Source organism: Mus caroli, unplaced genomic scaffold, assembly GCF_978045245.1.
Source record: "Mus caroli unplaced genomic scaffold, Mus_caroli_1 scaffold_12, whole genome shotgun sequence".
Lineage (NCBI taxonomy): Eukaryota > Metazoa > Chordata > Mammalia > Rodentia > Muridae > Mus > Mus caroli.
The window spans coordinates 2,934,987-2,955,448 of NW_028227267.1; the positions used below are offsets into that span (position 1 = coordinate 2,934,987).

At 38.0% G+C, this 20,462-nt stretch overlaps 1 protein-coding gene across 5 annotated transcripts in view; it reads right to left on the reverse strand.

Moving 5' to 3' along the window:
- Window positions 1-20,452, reverse strand: part of Ngly1 (N-glycanase 1) — a 66,045-nt gene extending 45,593 nt beyond the window's left edge. For 3 of the 5 annotated variants that reach the window (XM_085828348.1, XM_029468856.2, XM_021182229.3), the window contains exons 1-3: window positions 20,237-20,447; window positions 15,059-15,173; window positions 9,035-9,271 (exon numbers count right to left, since the gene is read on the reverse strand). In XM_085828348.1, the coding sequence (XP_085684474.1) occupies window positions 9,035-9,271; window positions 15,059-15,173; window positions 20,237-20,367 (483 nt within the window). In that variant the 5' untranslated portion in view covers window positions 20,368-20,447. Of the gene's footprint in view, window positions 1-9,034; window positions 9,272-15,058; window positions 15,174-15,810; window positions 15,992-20,236 lie in introns of those variants that run through there. The other 2 variants (XM_085828349.1, XM_085828350.1) reach the window with 2 other exon arrangements.
- Between the last annotated feature and the right edge of the window lie 10 nt (window positions 20,453-20,462).

Consider the following 20,462-nt stretch of genomic DNA (forward strand, 5'->3'; position numbering starts at 1 on the left):
TTCCGTACAGATGATGGAAACAAATGCAGCTGGCAGCTCCTAGGCTCTGCCAGGTATGGAGGGGTCTATAAAACTGGCATGAGCCATGAGAAATGAAAAATGTGTTAGTATCAGAAAAGCGAGCCCTACTGAAACAATGGAAAACACAGGTGAAATTGAAAAGAAGTACATTTCGAAGACTAGAACACATATCATAAAGACATTCCTCAAATGGGGTTATATCCTGGAAAACATGTCACAAGTTGACAATATTGTGAGTGAAATTGGTGACGTAGCACACTGTGGACCTTAGGATGCTGAGTCTAGTGGAGGTGCAGCTCACTGCCCCTGTTCATCATTGCTAGAAAGTGTCTGCCATACATCTCCAGTCCAAGAAGACAAGAACACACTTAGTTTTTAGGGATGGTTTCTCCTGAATGTGCACTGCCTTTCTTTCATACTACTGTAACACAGAAAACTCAAACCAAACCAGTAAGTTAAAGACTGTAAAGTGGGAACCACCAGTTTTCAAAAAGCTGTAGTACAGATCTTAGTAATAAAATTTTAAACGCTAAAATAAAGAAGCCACTGGTATGATCAAACAGCAGAATAAATGCATCAAAGAAAGATCAATCAGAAGTCTAAGACATTTTCTAAGAGTAATGTATAAAAAGTACAGGCATTCAAGATAAATCAGTTTCTTAGTCTAGGAGGAATTCTAGAAAAAAATTACAAACAATGGAAAAAAAGAAACATCCCAAAGGGGGCTGGGAGCTGGAGAGATGGCTCAGTGGCTAAGAGCATTGACTGCTCTTCCAGAGGTTCTGAGTTCAATGCCCAGCAACCACATAGTGGCTCAGAACCATCTATACTGAGATCTGATGCCTTCTTCTGGCATGCAGGTATACATGCAGATACAGCAGTCATATATAAAAAAATTAATGAGTAAATCTTTGGGAAAAAGAAACATCTTAAAGAAATAACAGAAGCAAATCTCACATACCTGAAGAGGTAGGATGAATGGAAAACTAACTAGACTACAACAGTGAATAGCAGTGGGTAAAAATTGAAACCCTAAAAGCCTTTAAGCAGTAAGAAAAATTAAATGTGTATGGAGAATAGGGCAGAGAGTCTGGTATTTTACTGAAAACACATGAAGCACATGGTTTGAAATTCTGATGAAAAATGACTAGGAACATAGAACTTATATACAACCTAGCTAATTATGTAGAAGGGTAAAATTAATATACTTTATAAAATATCACAACACAGAAACCATTAATCAGGAGGCAGGTGCTACTCAACAAGAGCAATCAAAAGTAAATATGACTGGATTAGCAAATCATTACTGAATGTAGTGTGCCAGGCATTGTGTTAAGCACTGGGATATGTGTACAAGAAAGAAATAGTAGCTAAGCTCAGTGGCACGGGCTTGCATCCCAGCTACTGCAAATGTTCAGGTCACAGAACTGTTAGGTTCAAGGCCAGGGTGGACAACTAGGTGACACCCTGTCTCAGCAGGTGTAAGGTAAAAAGAGGTGAGGACATAGAGTTCAGTAGTACAGTTCTTGCCTAACATGTATGAAGCCTACGTATAATCCTCAGTATCTCAGACTTATATACAACACACACACACACACACACACACGTAAGAAGAGAAAGAAGAGGAAGATATAATGAAGAAATAAAAAATGAACAAAAGAAAGAAAAAGAATAAATCATATATTCATAGATCCACCACAGTGAGTTAACAAATATCTGTTTGTGAATGAATCAGAAAAGTAATTAAGACTGAAACAAACAAGGCCACAGCCTCAAAGATCAAGTAGCCTATGGTGTACAGGAATCCAACGACACTTCTGTAAATGTTTACTGATTCCCTATTTACTAGGATACTAGAAATTAAATGGTAAGTTAAACAATTTATTCTTAAGTACCAAAGAAGGCTAGGGATGGAGCTCAGTGGATCGAGTGCTTTTCTAGTATGAATAACTGGACATAACCTAGAATCACTTTGGGAGAGTATTAATGAGGGACCATACAGTGAAGTAGGTGGTCTGTGGGGGGGCTGTCAGCCCACCATGGGAGGCACCAAGGAATGATGGGTAGGTTTTTCTCATGAGAAGCTAGATTAGCCGCTAACAACTTACAATAAGGAATGACCAGCTGAAGTCAATAGTGAGCGATCAAATGAAAAGAGGCTGAGCTAAGCCCTTACAGCCAGGTGTGCTGCTACAGACCACAGTATTAGACTTGGAGGACAGAGGCAGGCAGCTCAGTTGATTACTCTTGGTTACACAGTGAGTTCCAAAGCCAGCCTGGGATATACAAAAGCCCGACTAAAACAAACAAAAACAACTGAAGAAATGTAGCAGAACAATGGCTCTAGATCTTAGAACAGTTTGTAATAATAGAAATAGGGAAAATAAGTTACAAGGGACCAAGCTGTCCAAGTGGCACCGAATGTGGGCTGACTGCAGGCACTGATGAATTGTACCGAATGGTTCAATGGGAAGAAAATGCTAGAACTATCATCAATCTTAGTCAAAAATTTAAAGCGATGAACTTATAATACTGGTTAATATTTAAATGAGAAGTGGCTCCCTCATGAGCTGCAGAAGTACTCAGAGGAAAATAAAAGACTGGCAGGAAGTAGAGGTGCGGCCTGCACCTACCGTGTCTATGATGTGTGGCAGGGTTATAGTTTCCGGTGCTCCTGGCTAAGCAAATTTATAGGTATGGAGGCTTTTGGTTTGGTTTTCAAGACAGGATTTCTCTTTATAGCCCTGGCTGTACTAGAACTGGCTCTGTAGACCAAGTTTGCCCCAAACTTAGAGGTCTCCCTGCTTCTGCCTCCTGAGTGCTGGTTTTACTAAACATCATCCCTGGCTTTTAAATATTACAAAGAACTAGGACTATTAAAGCTAATACAAGTAGACAGGCAAAAATGAGAGGGCATTCTAACATGGATTCCTTCCCTTCTTCATCATTCACCAGCAAACTCTGCATCATAATGTACCAACAACAACATCAACAAATCATGAGCTCTATCAAAATTACACCCCCAAATCCAAAATTATCAGTACTATGTAAAATGGAGATTTATGTTCATAGTTAGAAAGTAAGCAATGTATTTCCAATTTTTAGAATTACAAGTGAGTTTTTCACTGCATTGTTGTATAATGTACACTGTATTCATGAATAAAGCAAATAAAATGTATTCAGAATACACGTCCATATCTTACATATCAGACAAGTGTTTGAGAGAAATGAGACAATGAGAGGATGGGAGAGCAGCAGCAGCTGTGATGCCAATGCCACCCGGGAGAGAACAGGCCTAGGAAAAGGTACAAGTGCCACAAGAAGCCTTCCTGAGAAGAGAGACCAGAGTGTCAGAGGATGAGATCCCAGTTAACAGCTATATTCAATAGTTGAGAAGAAAGCAAACACAGGTTCAGTTGTAAGAAATGAAGCAGTAGAAAATCCAACAGGGAGAACATGCTGACTGACACAAACAGAAATTACTATAAAGCAAAATTTATATAAAACTCTCCATTTTTATTTGAAAAAATTCTTATTAAAATGATACATTTAAAGTGGTGTCTTTTTCCTAAATGCAGATTTTCATTTACTGAGAGGACAAGAGCTCATTTAGAGTATTTTTATTTTCAATTTATTCCTTTCTATCTGGAAATTACCTCATTCATTGTAGTTTAAATAGCACTCAAATGATCTTCAACAATAAACTTTATTTTCTTACCTTATCTCATTAAATACTCATTGGCCCATAAAGGGGGGCTTAAACCATAGAAATAGAAGGCTGTTGATTGCAGGGCAATTACAGCAGCTGGGGAACCATGTACTAAGGCAGGAGTTAATTGCCTGACGCAGGAAAACTTATTTGGAGTATAAGTGGAAGTTTAAAATGTGAAATCTGTTTGGGACCAAAAAGGTTTCTTGCACTATTCATACTTCCAGTTATTTTGGCTCTGATGTGAGATATTTAAGACTCTGTAAGAAAGTACAATGCTCAGGATTCTGACAAATCAGTGATGCTGGATGACCACCCTCAGTTTCCTAAAAAAGAATCAACCATCTCCAAGCCCACCAGTTCTTTTCCACCTTTCATACCATCCTTTATATTTGTGACTTCTCGATGGGAACCTATTTTTAAGCATGAAAGTTCTGTATAATAATACATTTTAAGTGACAGTTTTAATTCTTTTTGGAATTAATGAACATTTCTTACAAAAAAAGAAATTTTTCTGTGTGAAAGCTATATATTGTTGCAAAAAGAAACCCAATGAACTACTAAGAGGTGTAAATATCACCTACAATGTTACCACTTTTCAGAAGATTATGGTTATGTGTATGTGTTTTTCCAAACTTTAAATTTCATACTTGTGTGTTTTTGATAAGAAAAATTGAAATGTTACATACATATATAGTGTTTAGTTTTGCCAGTCTCAGTTTCCCTGTCTTCCCTAGCTGGTCTCAAACAGACTATAACTTATTGTTTTGGCAGGGTCTTCCTATGTAGCTCAGGTTATCTTGGAATTCATGATCCTTCTGGATGCTATAATTAATGTCCCACCTACCACATTCATCATCATCACCAAAAAAGATGTATTTTTAACTTGTGTGTAGGTGTGAGTGCATGGGTATATGCATGAGGGAAGGTGCCTGTGGAGACAGAAGAGCTTACTGGATCCCACAGAGCTGGAGAAACTGATAGTTGTAGGCCATCTGATATGGGTACTGGGAACCAATGTAAGACTAATACATGCTTTTAGTTATTAAGCAATCTTTCCAGTCCTAGCTTCATCATTTTTAATAGAGACTAAATGTGCAAACATTAGGATCTACCGTAATTGAAGTAATCCCCTTAAGGATGTAAAGGTATGTTTGACATTTAAGAATGGTAGACTAGCAAATTACTGAACATTAAAATTCTTATACCCAAATAGATTTCTCTCCTATTAAATAGATCCAGATTAAGAAATTGCCTTATTGTTGGTTTATGAGACAGATAAATTTAAAAATTAATGAGCTCAGAGAGAATATAGCTCAGTAGTATAGCATCTATCACTTGAAAAGCCTTGGCTGTCAACCCAATACTGTAATAAGAACAAATATGTAGGTGACTTTATTTTCCCATTATTGTATTATTTAATAATTTCAATGGAATAACCATAAATTATGATAATTGTCTTAAATATATCCTTATATAAAACAGGCAGTAATTTCTAGTGGTTAAGAATTTATGAAAAATTCTTAACAATTTTATATGCATCATGACTTAAAACTTTAAAAACTAACTTGATATAGCTACAGAAACAGTTACAAAGTTTACTAGAATTTATCTTCAATGGAAGCTACGTTTTTTCAATTTGATGTTAGTTCATTATAAATCTCAATTGGTGTTAACACTCAAAATGATGATAGTAAAAATAATTGCTAAGTTCTCCTACAGAATAGAAACTGATGATTAAAAGTTTAAATGAAATGATATTTAGAGCCAGAGAGATAGCTCAGGGGTAAAGAGTGCTTACTGCTTTTACAGAGTACCTGGGTTCAGTTTCCAGCACCTACATAGCAACTCTCAGTTGCCTGCAACTCCAGTTTCAGGGGATCTGATGCCTTCTTCTGGCTTACACTCATATAGGCTCACAAACATAAAGATAAGTAAAACTTATTTTGTAAAATGTATTCCAGATGCCTGTTGGTAATCTCAACACTTGGGATGTGGGAACAGGAGGATAGGAAGTTGAAGGTCACTCTTAACTACACACCAAGTTTGAGGTCAACTCAGGTTACCAAAAAACCTGTATTCTAGTAATTCACAGACAACCAAAAGATGTTCATAAATTACTAGAATTTCATAAAGTTCATAAAGAAGTAAGAACCAAGGGGGAGTTGATAAATACTATCCCACCAATAGTACATGTCTCTAGAGGTTTTGTTGGTAATAATGCAGTTTGTCTTGACTGACAGTATCTTAAAGCTGTCATTATTTATGCCTTACATAATGTCTGAACTGCAAGGTTAGGAGCAAACCATGATTCAGAAAGTAGGAAGAGATCTCCTGAGCAACAACACTAATGAAGTACTTAGTTCAGGAATATTTTTAAGATTTTAGAAGAATGGTTAGCATTGAACATTTTAAACTTTTAACACTAATTAAACAAAAGAAAGTAGAAAAATTTAAAAATAATGTACTCTAACACTCTAATTAGAAAACTTCAAAGCCATTAAAAATCAAAAAAAAAAAAAAAGGTAAAGTCAGGCTCTGTATATGTATCAATGTATCTGGAAACTGATAAAGACCTAAGGTGTGTCTGATGGGCTGCTTACACACATGGAAGGGATATGAGAATCCACAGGGGGGGTTTTAAATTTATTATTTTCTACTTAGTTTTTACATGATTGATACATGAAATATTATTTTAGAAGCACACAACCTAGAAGCAGACAGTGATTATATTATGTTCAACATTCTATTACAGGTAAAATGCACACTGAAAAATGTGACCTATCCTATAACCTCAGCATCTTGTGGGTGGAGGTAGGAGGATAGTGAGTTTAAAGCCAATCTGGCTCAAGTGAGGCCTTGTCTCAAACAAAACAAAAAAAACCAAAACAACAAAAGCAACAACAGCAACAACAACAACAAAAAAAAAACCCATAAAACACAAAACACTGCTTGTAAGGGGTGAAATGACTGGAGTTATACCCTGTCAGTCAAGTAGGTCTACTGTTCTGTAACTGACAATTTTGTCCTGAAGATGTGAAATGTTACATAGAGAATAACTGTTTCTAAAAGCAAACTCTGAAAGCTCCAGACTTTTCAAGGCTTTCACTTCACATATGCTGGCTCCTGTATGTTTGATGATTCAACAGTTACCTTTCTAAGAACTAGCTGAATTTATTACTATAAACCAATGAAATGTATGAAGCAAAGGAAAGGAGAAACAAAGACTTGAAGTACTTACAGGTAAAATAAATCAAAGGAGACACAAATGAGTATGGATAGAGGAATTAAACCTTCCCTAGAAGTAAGAGGAGTTAAATCTTTCACAAAATCAACCAACCAACCTACCAACCAACCAACCAACCAAAACCAAGCAACCAGGAACTATTAATACAAATTACAAGAAAGGGTGAGACACATCTATCTTTAGCTGGCCAGGACACCTTTAATATTTTCAAAGGAGCGTCGTGGGGTCTTCTAGGATGAGACAAAGAAAAGAGCTTAAAGCATCCAGAATTAGGCAATTTGAATAGATGATGGGTGGATTTAAGAACTGATCCAGTAAAGTTTTACTGTATGGAGGATATTGACTACTAAAATTAAAATAAGTGTATAAGAGTTTAAACTTGTTATTCATAAAATTACTATGGAAATAGCAGAAAAACTTGACAGTGAAAATTGAGAGCATCTAATAACATTTATCAAAAGGAGTTTTTGCAAACAAAGTATCTCATAGAGAATATTGTCCTCTAGGTATGACATGGCCCATGTTATCTTAGAATCACAGAAGCTATGATGACCAGCATTTGGGAACTCTTCACAAGACTGGGCTAGTCCCTCACAGAAGGAAAAAGTACGAAGGATATTAGAACCTGTGGTGGTTTGAATGAGATGTTGTCACCGGTAAGTCTTGGGCATTTATTTGAATATTTGGCGTCTAATGTTGGTATCCTTTGGCTGTTTAGGAGGTATATGGCCTTGTTGGAGGAAATGTGTCAATGCAGGCAAGCGCTGACATTTTAAAAGATATATGCCATTCTCAGCCCTCTTTCTGCTTCCTGTTTATAGTTCAAAATATAAGTTCTCACAAGCTGCATGTCTCCCACCTTGTCGTTATGAACACTAGCACTTTTTTACCCATAAGCTCTAAATAAACCTCCTTGTCTATAAATTTGCCTTAGACATAGTGTTTTATACAGCAACAGAAAAGGAACTAATACAGACTGTCTCCTAAGATTCTACTTTCTCCCGGCCTCTCCTAAGACCTAGCCCAGCTGCATGTGCTGCCAGGAATGACCAGAGTAAATGAGGAGTGGAAAGCTAGCTTCCACGCAGATTCCATCTATGCAGCTTCTGGGAGGAGTGCACCCATGACCCACACCGGGTGGACCTTTTCTGTGATGCAGCTGTTTGCATATTCTTCATAAGCCTATAAGTAAGCCCAATAAATTCAGTAGTTCAGCAAGCTAGACTTGGATGAACTCATTTTCTTGGTCTGCTGCTAGTGAGGTATAGTTGATATTTGTTTGTATCTCCCCAAGAAAAGACACACAGCTATTTTAAATGGGATCATTTAAATTTACCAATATAGTCCTGCTAAGGCATCAAAAACCTTGACTTCAGTTCTTCATGTTAACAACTAAATTTCACTGAGTTTAAGTATTCATTGTCAGTTTATTAATAGATTATCATTTACTTAAAACCTAAAGAACACATTTTTTTAAATTTAAGATATATATAATAGTTGGAGCAAAACAATTAAATTCCCATCAAGATTGGCAACAGGTAAAATTTAGATTACAAGTGTAAACACAATAGAGGCAACCAATTAATCTAATTACCATAATACACACAGGTTCAGTAATTTCATTTGTTTGAGGTTAAAGACATACTCATTTGTGTAACTGATTTAAATACTGAGAAAACAAGTAGATTATAAGTAATAAACAAAACCTAATTGTTTCAGAAGAAGTATGTCACAAATTTTATTTTAAAATGTAAATACAGCAGCTGAGCACGTTTATACACAACTATAATCCCACTGCTCAGGAGGCTGAAATGTGTGGATCATGGCTTGAAGGTCAGCCAGGATACATAGAAACTGCAAGAAACGGAAGGAAGATGGAAAATAAAAGGTGGCCATCTCCCTCGCATTTGCTACAACTCTGACAATTTTCAAAATTCTTAGCAAATTTAACGATGTTAGAGTTCTAAACCCAAGATCATTTGAGACATGACTTGGGAATGCTTCTCTTTTGCTGTTTCAACACTGACAAAAGTAAGGAATGTTGGTTTTCACAGTACCATTGGAGCAGAGGGTAGGCTTGGCAGCTGCCCTGTTTGGTTTCCTGAGTGCTGTATTAACCCAGCAGGATCTTCAGACTGCTCCAGAGGAAGCTTGACAGCAGCAGGGTGCTGAGAGAACTCCACCTTCTTACTGGATCCATCCAATCTGCTGCTTCTCTCTATGGCAATCAGATCACGGATTTTCTGTAACTGTTCCACTGAAGCTTTTTTAGGAAAGATAAGATGTGTTTCTCCCTGGAATTTACAGAAGTGAGAAAAATCTTAATTTCTGCTCTAAAGTGACAGTCACTCTTATATACAGTGGTATTGATACTGTTGAGTATATCATATATTTAAAAAATATGTTTTTATATGTATGGGCATTTTGCATATATATATATATATATATATATATGTGTGTGTGTGTGTGTGTGTGTGTGTGCGTTGTGCACTGTGTGTGTATGGTGCCAGAGAAGACAGAGAAGTGTCTGCTTCACTGGAGTTGGCATTACACATGTTTTTGAGCTGCTATTTGGTTGCTGGGAGTCAAACTCTAGTTATTTTTAAGAGCAGACAGTACTTTCAACCATGGCACCATCTTTCCCGCCTCAAATGTATCATATATCAACAAATATGCTAGTTTTTAAACTAAAAGAAAATGCGTTTCCTTATTAGCATATAAAGCTTGGCATATTTAATGTAATCCAGGGACCTTTATTATTTGTTTTTTGAGACAGGTGTCCTATATCCCAGGCCAGCCATGAATTTGTTCTCCAGCTGAGGATGACCTTGAACTTCCTGGCCTTCCTCCTTCCATTTCCTAAGTGCTGGGGTTATAAACCTGTGCCACCAAGTCCAGTCTATGTAGTGCTGGGGCAGCAGTGCTCTACCAACTGAACTACATCCCTAGCCTTAAGAAAGCTTTAGAAAATTATAACACTTTACAATATAGCATACGAGCAGCAAAATATATATTCCTATATCCTCTGCAAAAAATTAAAATACTATCATTTTCTATTAATTCCATGCAAAGTAATGGTAGAAATACTGCCATGGAAAAGGCTTGAGCCAAGAGGCTGAGGCTTATAATACCAGCTACTCAGAACGCTGGGCAGCAGAATTCCAAGATCAATAAAGGCCTAGGCAAGTTAGTAAGATGGTCTCACAAATACAGTTTAAAAACAAAAGCACAACAAAAAGAAAGTCTTAATAAAACCAATAAGAGGTTATGTAACACATAGTAAGACAAATATGGTTGACAATTGACTATCTCAAAATAGTCAATAGTATTTTCAATGTTCCCAAAGAAACTATGTATGTCTGAGATGATATGAATGTCAGTTACCTTGACCTTGTTTAATAAATTATATATAATAATTAGATGTATACAATTTTAAGTAAAACATTTTTTATAAAAGTTATAAAACAATTTCTAACCCAAGTCTCTAGAAAACAGTTACATAATCAGAAGTGTGTTCTCTTGGGGCATCATTTCCCCCAAACAGTTAAAAGTATACATTAATAGTAAATTTTATTGTGGTGCTAAGAGTCTTGCACACACTAAAATAGAATAAAATGGTGAGAGTGGAAAAGTATTTATTTGTATATTCTCTGCAATAAAATAAAGTACTATTATTTTCTGTTAAATTCCATACAAAGTCATGATGGTAGAAATACTGCCATACAAAAGGCTGAGTCAAGAGGCTGAGGCCTATAATCGCAGCTACTCAGGATGCTGGGCAGCAGAATCTCAAGATCAATGAAGGCAAGTCCTCTACCCTCAAATGACACTTTAAGTTCCAAACTATAGACTGATTTCTTATTTTTTAAATTTAGGGTTTCATTGTGTAGCTTTGGCTGGTCAGTAACTCATTATATAGACTGGGTAGGCAACAAATTCACAGAGATCTGCCTGCCTCTGCCTCCTGATTCAAAGAATGTACCACAATGCCTGGTACTACAGAATATTTTCTTAAAGATGCATTTTTATTTATTTATTTATTTATTTATTTATTTATTTATTGTTTTTTTGAGACAAGGTTTCTCCGTGTAGCCCTGGCTGTCCTGGAACTCACTTTGTAGACCAGGCTGGCCTCGAACTCAGAAATTCGCCTGCCTCTGCCTCCCGAGTGTTGGGAATAAAGGTGTGCGCCACCACAGCCGGCTAAGATGCATTTTTAAAAATAATTTTATTTATGCATCTGTGTGTATGCATGTGAGTGTGGATACTGACAAAGACCCTTAGAGGTCACTGGATCTCCTGGAGTTACAGGCCTTGGTGAGCTTTTGTATGTGGGTGATGAGAAGCAAAATTAGGCCCTCTGAATAAGCAGCAACTGCCTTTAACAGCTGGGCTGTCTTTCCAGCACCTGCCACTGCCCCAATCCCTGTTGCTGCTCCCCCAACACAGATATACAGTATTAATAAGGCTTCTAGCAAAACACATCAAAATAAGCAATATTTGTTGATAGCGGTTAAGTGCTTATCTGCAGCACAGACAGCTTTAATATAAAACTAATTTAAAATAGTAAATTATAAACCAAGAGACCAGGTGATGTGAAAATATACCCAATCAAGTTCCGAGGAGTTGAGAAGCAGCTGTGGCAAACAGTAACTCTACAAACTGTAATGTGACTAAAAGCTGTTACCACACCTCTTGAGCCCAGGAGAACAGATGCCCTGCCTTCTCCTCTAACCAATCCTAAAAACTGTTATCTACAGGCCAACATGTTCTGTTCAAAATCTACAGCATCACATTTTCATCACAAGTTCCAAATTACAGGATAAATATAATAGCTCCAAGAATGTTTTTAAAAATTAGGGATTCTAAGATTCAACAAATCTGCTTATCAAAACATTTTTCCATGACAATTCTCATTGCCCCATGACAACTAAATGACAGCAATGTGTTTCAGAAAACCAAACAACCCAAATTGTTCTGAAAAACTGCCCTGCTTCATTCCTACTGAAGCCTGGGAGAGGGGACACAGCAGGAAGACAGGTGTGGCTCCCAGCTGAGAACTGCCCTGCTACACTAAACGTCAGGGTCACAAAGTCATTTGGATCCCATTTTCCTCAACCTCACTCATAATGTTCAGGATTTTAATATATACTGGTAAATTTCAGGGTAAATATTAGATATATCTTTCAACGTAAAAGCCTACCAAAACGCCCAATACAATTTCAGCTCTATCAGTCCATCACACAGCTTAGTGACATGGATGAGACAGTTGCTTCTGGTCTGTTTTAAAGTGTGAAATCTAAAGATGGCCAAAAAAGCAAATATAGTATCATTTTATCAGAACACTGTAACTCTACTTACATCAAATACTATTCCAAGTCTTGGAACAGTTTGTTATCTGGCATGGAGGAAACCAACCATGATGAATGCCTGACACTGGGGCATTTTCTGGGCAAATTAGATCAGAGGGTTACCCTATCTAGCAAACAAATATTTGTTACATAAAAAACAAATATTATCCCCTGGACTCCATGACTTCAACAATGAGAAACTGATATGGCTTTTAAACACCAAAAACTAAGTTTTCCTGTCTAGTTTTATCTTCATCACCATGCAAAGAATCAGCAGTGTTCTCATTTTTATCACTCTATAGTCTGAAATTCCCCATATTCAGATGTTTATTTGGAACCTGCAATCAGATGATACCATGCTTTATAATCCTGGCCAGGTCTCATTTGAGCTGTGGGCTCATCTTATTCCACTAAGAAATATTTTTACTTAAAAAGTATTTAATAGTAAAGTAGCCCAAACTGTCAAAAAGTCAGGCAGTGCTTTCTCCCATAAAACCTGCCACTTTACAAGATTTTTTTCATCTTAATTAGTGGTACTCCTATTTACTTAGTGTCTGAAACCTAAACCTATTCTGTCAGAAATTTCTTCCTTTCCCCTTGTTAAATTCAAGACCGATTCATTCCTCTACCCATGTATACACACACAATTCCTGAATCCATTTACATCTTGTCTCTATGTCATCAGTACTTTGTTTAACAACTGTTTATAGCCTACTAACTGTGCTGTAATAGCAATACTCTCAGAACTAGCTACATTGGAGCAAACAAACAAAGGCTCTTCAGAAATATATATATAACCACTGCCATGCCAGTGTAAGAAGCCAAATGGTTTCTCTGTATCATCCCTTGCCTACACTCTAGATTATCCAGAATATTCTCTTTACAATAACTGAAATAATATTTGGAAATTGTCTTCCATTCTTTAGACTTTCCAGTGGTGTCAATACTAGTTCCTTTTCTTGTCTCTTTGAGAAAATAGCTGACAGAAACAATTTAAAAGATGAAGGATTAATTTTGGCTTAGGTTCAGAAGGCTCAGTGACTAAGGAGTGAGTCACTTGGCAACATGTTTCTGAGTCCACGGCCAGGCAGAATATCATGATGGTGGGACCACATGGAGAAGGCATCCTTTCTAGGAAGACAGGATGTGGTCATCGTAAGAAATAGCATCCAAACATATTTTCCTAGAGAGCTACTTCCTCCACAGAGGCCACCATTTCCATAGTTCTAATTAATCAAGTCAAAGGTTGAATCCCTCAAGAGATTAAACCATTCATTTAGTATGGACCTCCTGTTCTGTAATCTCTGAGATAAGAAGAACGTTTTATCAATCTCCCAGGTGTTTAATCTATCTAATCAAAATGATAACCAAGATTAATTAATGTTAACAGTCTAAGTGTTTACCTGATGTGGTCTGGTCTCTGTCTATACGTATAGCTATTTCCCATGTCAAAACTACTGCAGCTAGAAGCCCTTTGCCCAAGCCAATCCCCTGTATGAACTGAGTTTCAGGTACCTGAGTGGTTTCTTGCCACTCAGGTCCTTTTCTTTACCACCTCAGAGGCCTTCTGTGGTCACTTCACTGCTATAGCAGCTGCAACTCTAATTTCTGTGAGTGCAGAATCATGTCTTGTTGTCTCTTTCCTGTTTTCTAACCTATTAGAACATAAGCTGTGGGTGCGATATTAACTTACTTCACCGTTACATCTTCACAGTGTGCATCACAATTGGGTTCGGAATGGTAGACAGGAAAAAACCCCTATATCCTATTTCTTTAACAACATCTACAAATGGGACCTGTATTCCTGCTCAACTTTTTAAAAAATATTCTATACACCAGAAATAGGGGTACATAGAAGATTCAAAATCCTCAGTCTGTCTGTCTGTCTGTCTGTCCATTTTACAGTATGTAATAGGCTGCCCTGAACTCATGTCCTCCAGCCTCAGCTTCCCAAGAAGATAAGACTACAGGATGTATCAGTATGCCTGGCTAGAATTCACAACTTTAATAATGACATTTACTGTATTATAATAGTAAACTGTGTGACAAGGTTTGAGAGGATGGAAACACCAAACTCTTCTTGGGAAATCAAATGGTAAACTATCTTGAGATTACTGTTGCAGGAGAAAAGCATTCTGTGAGGCAAGTGACTTTTCTGTATTTTACTTTTTCTACTTCTTACTGGAGACAGTGGTGACACTGTAGTATTCAATGCGCACTCACAGATCAATCAAGTATGCTGCTGGAAGACTGAAGGGGCCGCATTTGATCCTTGGGTTGTATTTCATGCTCTTTATTCTAAACTTTGAGATTTTAAAGAATCTATAGAGACTTGTTACACTTTATCCTGACTTCAATATACTTTAAAAATATCTAAGATGTTAAAAAAACAAATAATTCTACACATTTCCAAAATGACCAATTAATTAAAAAAAAAATGTCATTCAAGGGGGGTGGGTAGAGAGATGGCTCAGCAGTAAAGAGTACTGGCTGCTCTCCCAGAGGTCCTGAGCTCAAGTCCCAGCAACCACATGTTGGCCCACAACCATCTGTAATGGAATCCGATGACCTCTTCTGGTGTGTCTGAAGGCAGATAATGTGTACTCATATACACTAAATAAATAAATCTTAAAAAATATATTTAAAAAAGTGTCATTCAAACAACTATTCACAGTCAGTACTGTTTGCTTTGCACATAAAGAATGGGGAGGAGACCTTTCAAATACTTACCTCTTCAAAGCCCATTTCAAATAAACACTCAACAGCTCCTCTGACAGGCAAGAGTCTAGTAGAAAACGCTGTGTTCCCAATACGGATGGATCTGTATTTTTCATCACTGGGGTTTCTGATTAAAAAAAAAAAAAGATAACATAATGGGTAATATACCACAACTCATCTTTTTAAGAGTTTATATATGTTTCTTTCACATTTTCTATCAGCTGTACTCCTACACATGGAAGTATAGATTATAACTATAAAGAATGAGCAGTCTAGACAACCATTTACACGTCATGATTCGTATACTTCAGTACCACTGAATACTTGTACTGTCCAACTTCATGGATGGCAGTATCATTGTTGCCATAGGAAACTGTGTGGCTGTTACAGATAAGCACATTTTTAGTCTTTTAATTTTCTAAAAGTCGCCCCAGACAGAGGGTAGCACTGTGTCTGCTTGTTCTGAGGGGTCCTGTCATCAATAATGGTGCTCAGGGTACAACGACTGTGATTAAGAAGCATTTGTGAATTGAAACAGCTGAAAAGCTTTGCTTCCAGCATAATGAACCTTAGTGGTCACTTAGCTTCCTTTCCTCCCTGTACCAAGGACTGTTTTTTACTATAAGTTTCTACCTTGTTTTAAAATGTTTTTAGCACAGGAAATAAGGTAATTGTCTTAGTTAGGGTTTTACTGCTGTGAAAAGACACACACCATGACCAAGGCAAGTCTTATAAAAGTCAACATTTAACGGGGTCTGGCTTACAGGTTCAGAGGTTCAGTCCATTATCATCAAGGTGGGAGCATGACAGCATCCAGGCAGGCATGGCACAGGCTGAGCTGAGAGTTGAGAGTTCTATGTCTTCATCCAAAGGCTGCCAGTGGAAGACTGACTTCCAGGCAACTAGGGTGAGAGTCTTAAGCCCACACCCACAGTGACACACCTACTCCAACCAGGTCACACCTATTCCAACAAGGCCACACCTATAAATGGTGCCACTCCCTAGTCCAAGAGTACAAACCATGACAGTAATAAAATAAAACAAAACCACAAATATTCAAAGACAAAGCTCTAAATATTACTGTTTAACTGTCATACATTAGTGTTGGCCTACAAACTCCTTCCCACAACAATTCCAATACTGTGTGTTCAATAACTTTTATAATAACTTGATAATACTATGAGATTTTCACTGTGTTCTATAAAATTTGTAGGTCCACAAAAAAGTAGAAATTAAAAAAAAAATCTTTTCACCAGTGATTTCAGAAGCAAGCACTGATTGCTGGCAGCTTGGGCGTGTTTACCTTCTCTACATTTACTATGTATTAGGGGCAGAGTTTCTCAGTCTTGACCCCATGAAATGTAGACCACAGCTGAGGGGAGACTTCCTATGCACCACAGAATACTCAACATCCCTCTTTTCCCTGAGACACCATTTAAAATCTAAACTACAAAATGAGCCTAGCATGTGTCAATGCTAACCACAGATGACTTTTCATGATGCACATCAGCTATCATCATTGCATACCCAATTAAAGCCACAGATGTTCACACCTTCACAGCTTCTCAGGCTCTCCATGCCTGCTGCATGTTACTTACTGGGGTCTGTCATGTCATAGCAAGCCCAGCAGAGACAGGCACACCCAGTTCCCAGATCCCTCTCTAGTTTCCTTTGCCTTGTTTCACCTCAAACTCACAACTCCCCTTGTTTCAGAACTTAGCTGCTATGAATGTTTAACCCATTTTTAAATTAAAAATGCTAAGCAAACTTGCTTGAGTTCAAGCATAGACTAAGCCCAAAGTCAGCCCTGCCTTTCTATGGTATCCTAGGCATTGAATTGAATTTTGCTTGATTCTCTATCAACTTAATTTTCTCTGTACAGTTTTTTGTTTTTGTTGTCATGCTTTGATGCTTCCCCCATCCATCTCTGTTGTCTATTAAATATTCTTGTAAGTTATAATATTTACTTCATTTTTTAGCAATTATCTTGTATCTTTTCTTGGGACATTTTTATTTCTTGTACTGTGCTCAACTTTAACTTTGAAAATATTTTTGTCTTTTTAGTTGTTTTACTGTCATAGTTATCTACCAAACTATTTAATTTTCAGAAAAATAATATTTGCTTTTGTATTTGAATCAGTTATGGAAAGTCACATTCTCCCTCCCACTTTTTCTAAAACAGCTCTGCCTTAGGAAGGATACAGGAACTATCACTGGCCCCTCCTCTAGCATCCACTTTTCTTTTGAGCAAAGACTGAATACTTATCAAGGTACAGTAGTGTATACCTATAATCCCAACATGCCAAACCAAAAAACCCAACAAAACCCCCACTGTAGGGCACAAGACAAAACATAACAAAAATACTTGAAGGTGGGAGAAATTAGTACACTAGAGGGGATGGTGACAGGGAACGAGATGAAGAATAAACAATGGGCTGCAGACATGAAATTTCAAAGAACAAACTTAGTCAAACACTCCACCAAACTTTTCACCTAATTTAACAGAAATGATAATCATAGCAACCACCTCAGTCGTAGCGATATATGTGCCAGGCCATTTATGGTGTGGTAATCCTAGAATAGAGTATTTTTCTTCCTTTTATAAGGTAAACTTAAACTTGGAAATTATATGTAAATTGCCTATAATGACACTTAAAATAGTTGATTAAAATTGAAACTTTCTGCTCTGGTTAAAATGTTTATACATATTCCACCACACAAGCTGCCAGCAGACTCACCAACTTTCAATTACACTCAATTTCTCTACATGTCAGTGGCAACCTACATTAAAAATTAGAAGTTTTTGTCTTCTAGTACTTCTTGCGTTGTCATTGAAAATTCTCTTTCTCCATTCCATTGGATTTATCGTTATGATTATGGAATGACTTCATAATCAATGCCTGTTTCTTCTAATGGTATCCTTCAGGAAACTCCACTCCAGAAACTGTGAGTTACCTTTGTCTACCCCTTCACTAAATGCCTCGTTTGGTCTCCCTAGTAGCTCCTAACATAAGAATATAAAGACAGAGACATTAACACTATCTTGGAATTGTTCTTTGATGTTACACTATAGCTGTTTTTCAAACCTTTCTTCTCCCAAATATATTTATATTATTTGAACAAAGAAACTATGTTTGATTCTTGGTTCTTCACTCAGTACAGTTAATAGTCAAACATTATGTGTGCTTTGTAAACAAAACAGTACAATATCAAATATTTATATTAAAGAAGAAATGAATTAGGGACAGGGGATCCATTTAGATGGTAGAGTGCTTGCTTCCCATTCATGTAGCCCTGGCTCAATCTGTGGCAGCTCATAACAGCAATTGTGGTAGCCCACACCTGTTAACTTAGAAGTGTACGTAGGAGGATAAGAAGTTCAACATTATTCTTAGGTACATGAAAAGTTCTAAACCAAACTCTGGTTCATGAATCAAATTAGCTAAGCAGCTCACCTGTGATGTCAGGAAAACTAATATAGAGTTGCTTTGTTTTGCTCTTGATAAAGTCCATAGTAAGCTCATCTTATCTAAAATGGGTGGCAGCTTTTGCATACAAATTAGCACACATTTCTTTTGTAGCTTATTTAGATTTATTACTGTTGGGGATATGATAAATATCACTCAAGCAGAAATTTAAGAGTTATTATTTCATTGTAGATTTCAGTAACAAGTATCTGCGTCAAAACAAGCTAATGCATTTTTATTTGCATATTCATTCTATAAACTGTTCTGAGACTGAGGCAGATGAGATGCTGGGACAATATGCCTTCAATAGTGCCTCCACTATGCCACTAGTGGGTTTAAAAGAAAATAGCAATGCAAAGAGAAACCTGATTTTCTCTACCAAATTACAGAAGTATAATTATAATGTGCGGTCAGGGACCAGGAAGACATGGAGCTTTTCCTTAAGAGTTAAGAAGTCACTGGATTTGGAAAGGATATCATCTCCCAACCAAGCCAGACCTTGAATTCTAAGAACACAAGGACACTGTTGTTGAAAACAAACTAAAGGAGCATTTTCTCACATCAACCTGAATCATTTCTCTTACAAACTTCTCTAATTTCCTTTATAAGACAAAAACTCAAGATCAGAAATGTAAACCACAGTAAAAGCTGTAAAATGAACCAGTTTCTTTTAGAAATTTAGTAAATATTCATAACGATGGTTATAATCCGAAATAACTGTCTGCATGCAAAGCTGCCTTTCAAAGTACTCTGATCTTAGCATCTTTGGTTTCAGTGTACTGAAAGAATCAAAATGTCTTTACAAATCCATCCCTCTCTTATGTATGGGGGTGGGAGGTGGAAGACTTAAAGAATTCAGTATGAAATGTCAGCTGTGGGCTCTGGAGAATCAAGCTTATGAGTTCTTTCAGACAACTTGTACTCTGAGGTGCTGTGAGATCTCAGGGTTAAGCTGAGGTGTCATAAAGGAGGAAGGCGATCTTCACACAAGTCACAATTATGTGCAAGCCCAAATGCTGCATAACATCTGCCATAGAATCACATTATATTCTCTTTTCAATTTATTTTAAATATCACTAATGTTACCTAAATGAACAATTATGGTTGTGGTGGCACACACCTGTAATCTCAGCTTTTGGTAGGTCGAGACTGGCATGAGTTCTGGGGTACAGATCAAGTTCCATGCCAGTTTGGGGTACAGGACAACACCTCAAACACCTCAATGTCTCTAACTAACAACTAACTCTCTAAAGCTGGGCCGCATGAATTGTACACCCTTTAAGCTAAGGATTCCTACAGACTTCGGGTCGGTGTGTTTGTAAGAGCCAGCGCCCAGGGGCTTAACTGAAGTGACCTCCACTGTCTGCCCCTCCGCATCCCTTCCCCACACTCTTGGACCTGAGCGGCCATGGGAGGCGCTGACTCAAACTCCCAGCCCTGGGACGAGCAGCTGTGGAAAGTGCTGCACTCAGTACAAAGGTGACTGACACAAAGTTCGTAACTTAAACTACAAATGTGTCAACCGCCAAACTCGGCGTGAACGTTTAACTGGCACTCGGGCTGAGCCACAGCGCCGGGATCCTGCAGCGAGTTGGGACAGCACAGTTGTCAAACTCAGTGACAGCCTCGGCGAGCCCTCGTCGCCCAGCCCGCCCCGCCTCAGGCCCCAGGGTCCGCGGCCCCGCCCGCCTGCGGCCCTCAGGCTCGAGGGCCCCGGCTGCACCTCAGGATGTTGTCGGCGTAGGTGAGCAGCAGCTTGGAGGCCTCCAGAAAGGTCTCCGGGGTGTTCTGGCATAGCTCGGCCACGGCCGGGGACGCAGAGCTCGACGAGCTGCCCAGTGTGGCCGACGCCATGGCTGCGCCGCGGCCTTCGCCACCTCGCGCACCGCGGCCCGCACTGAGCAGGCGCCGAGGAGCGCCTAGGCCGCCGCAGAGGCCTGAGGCCAGAG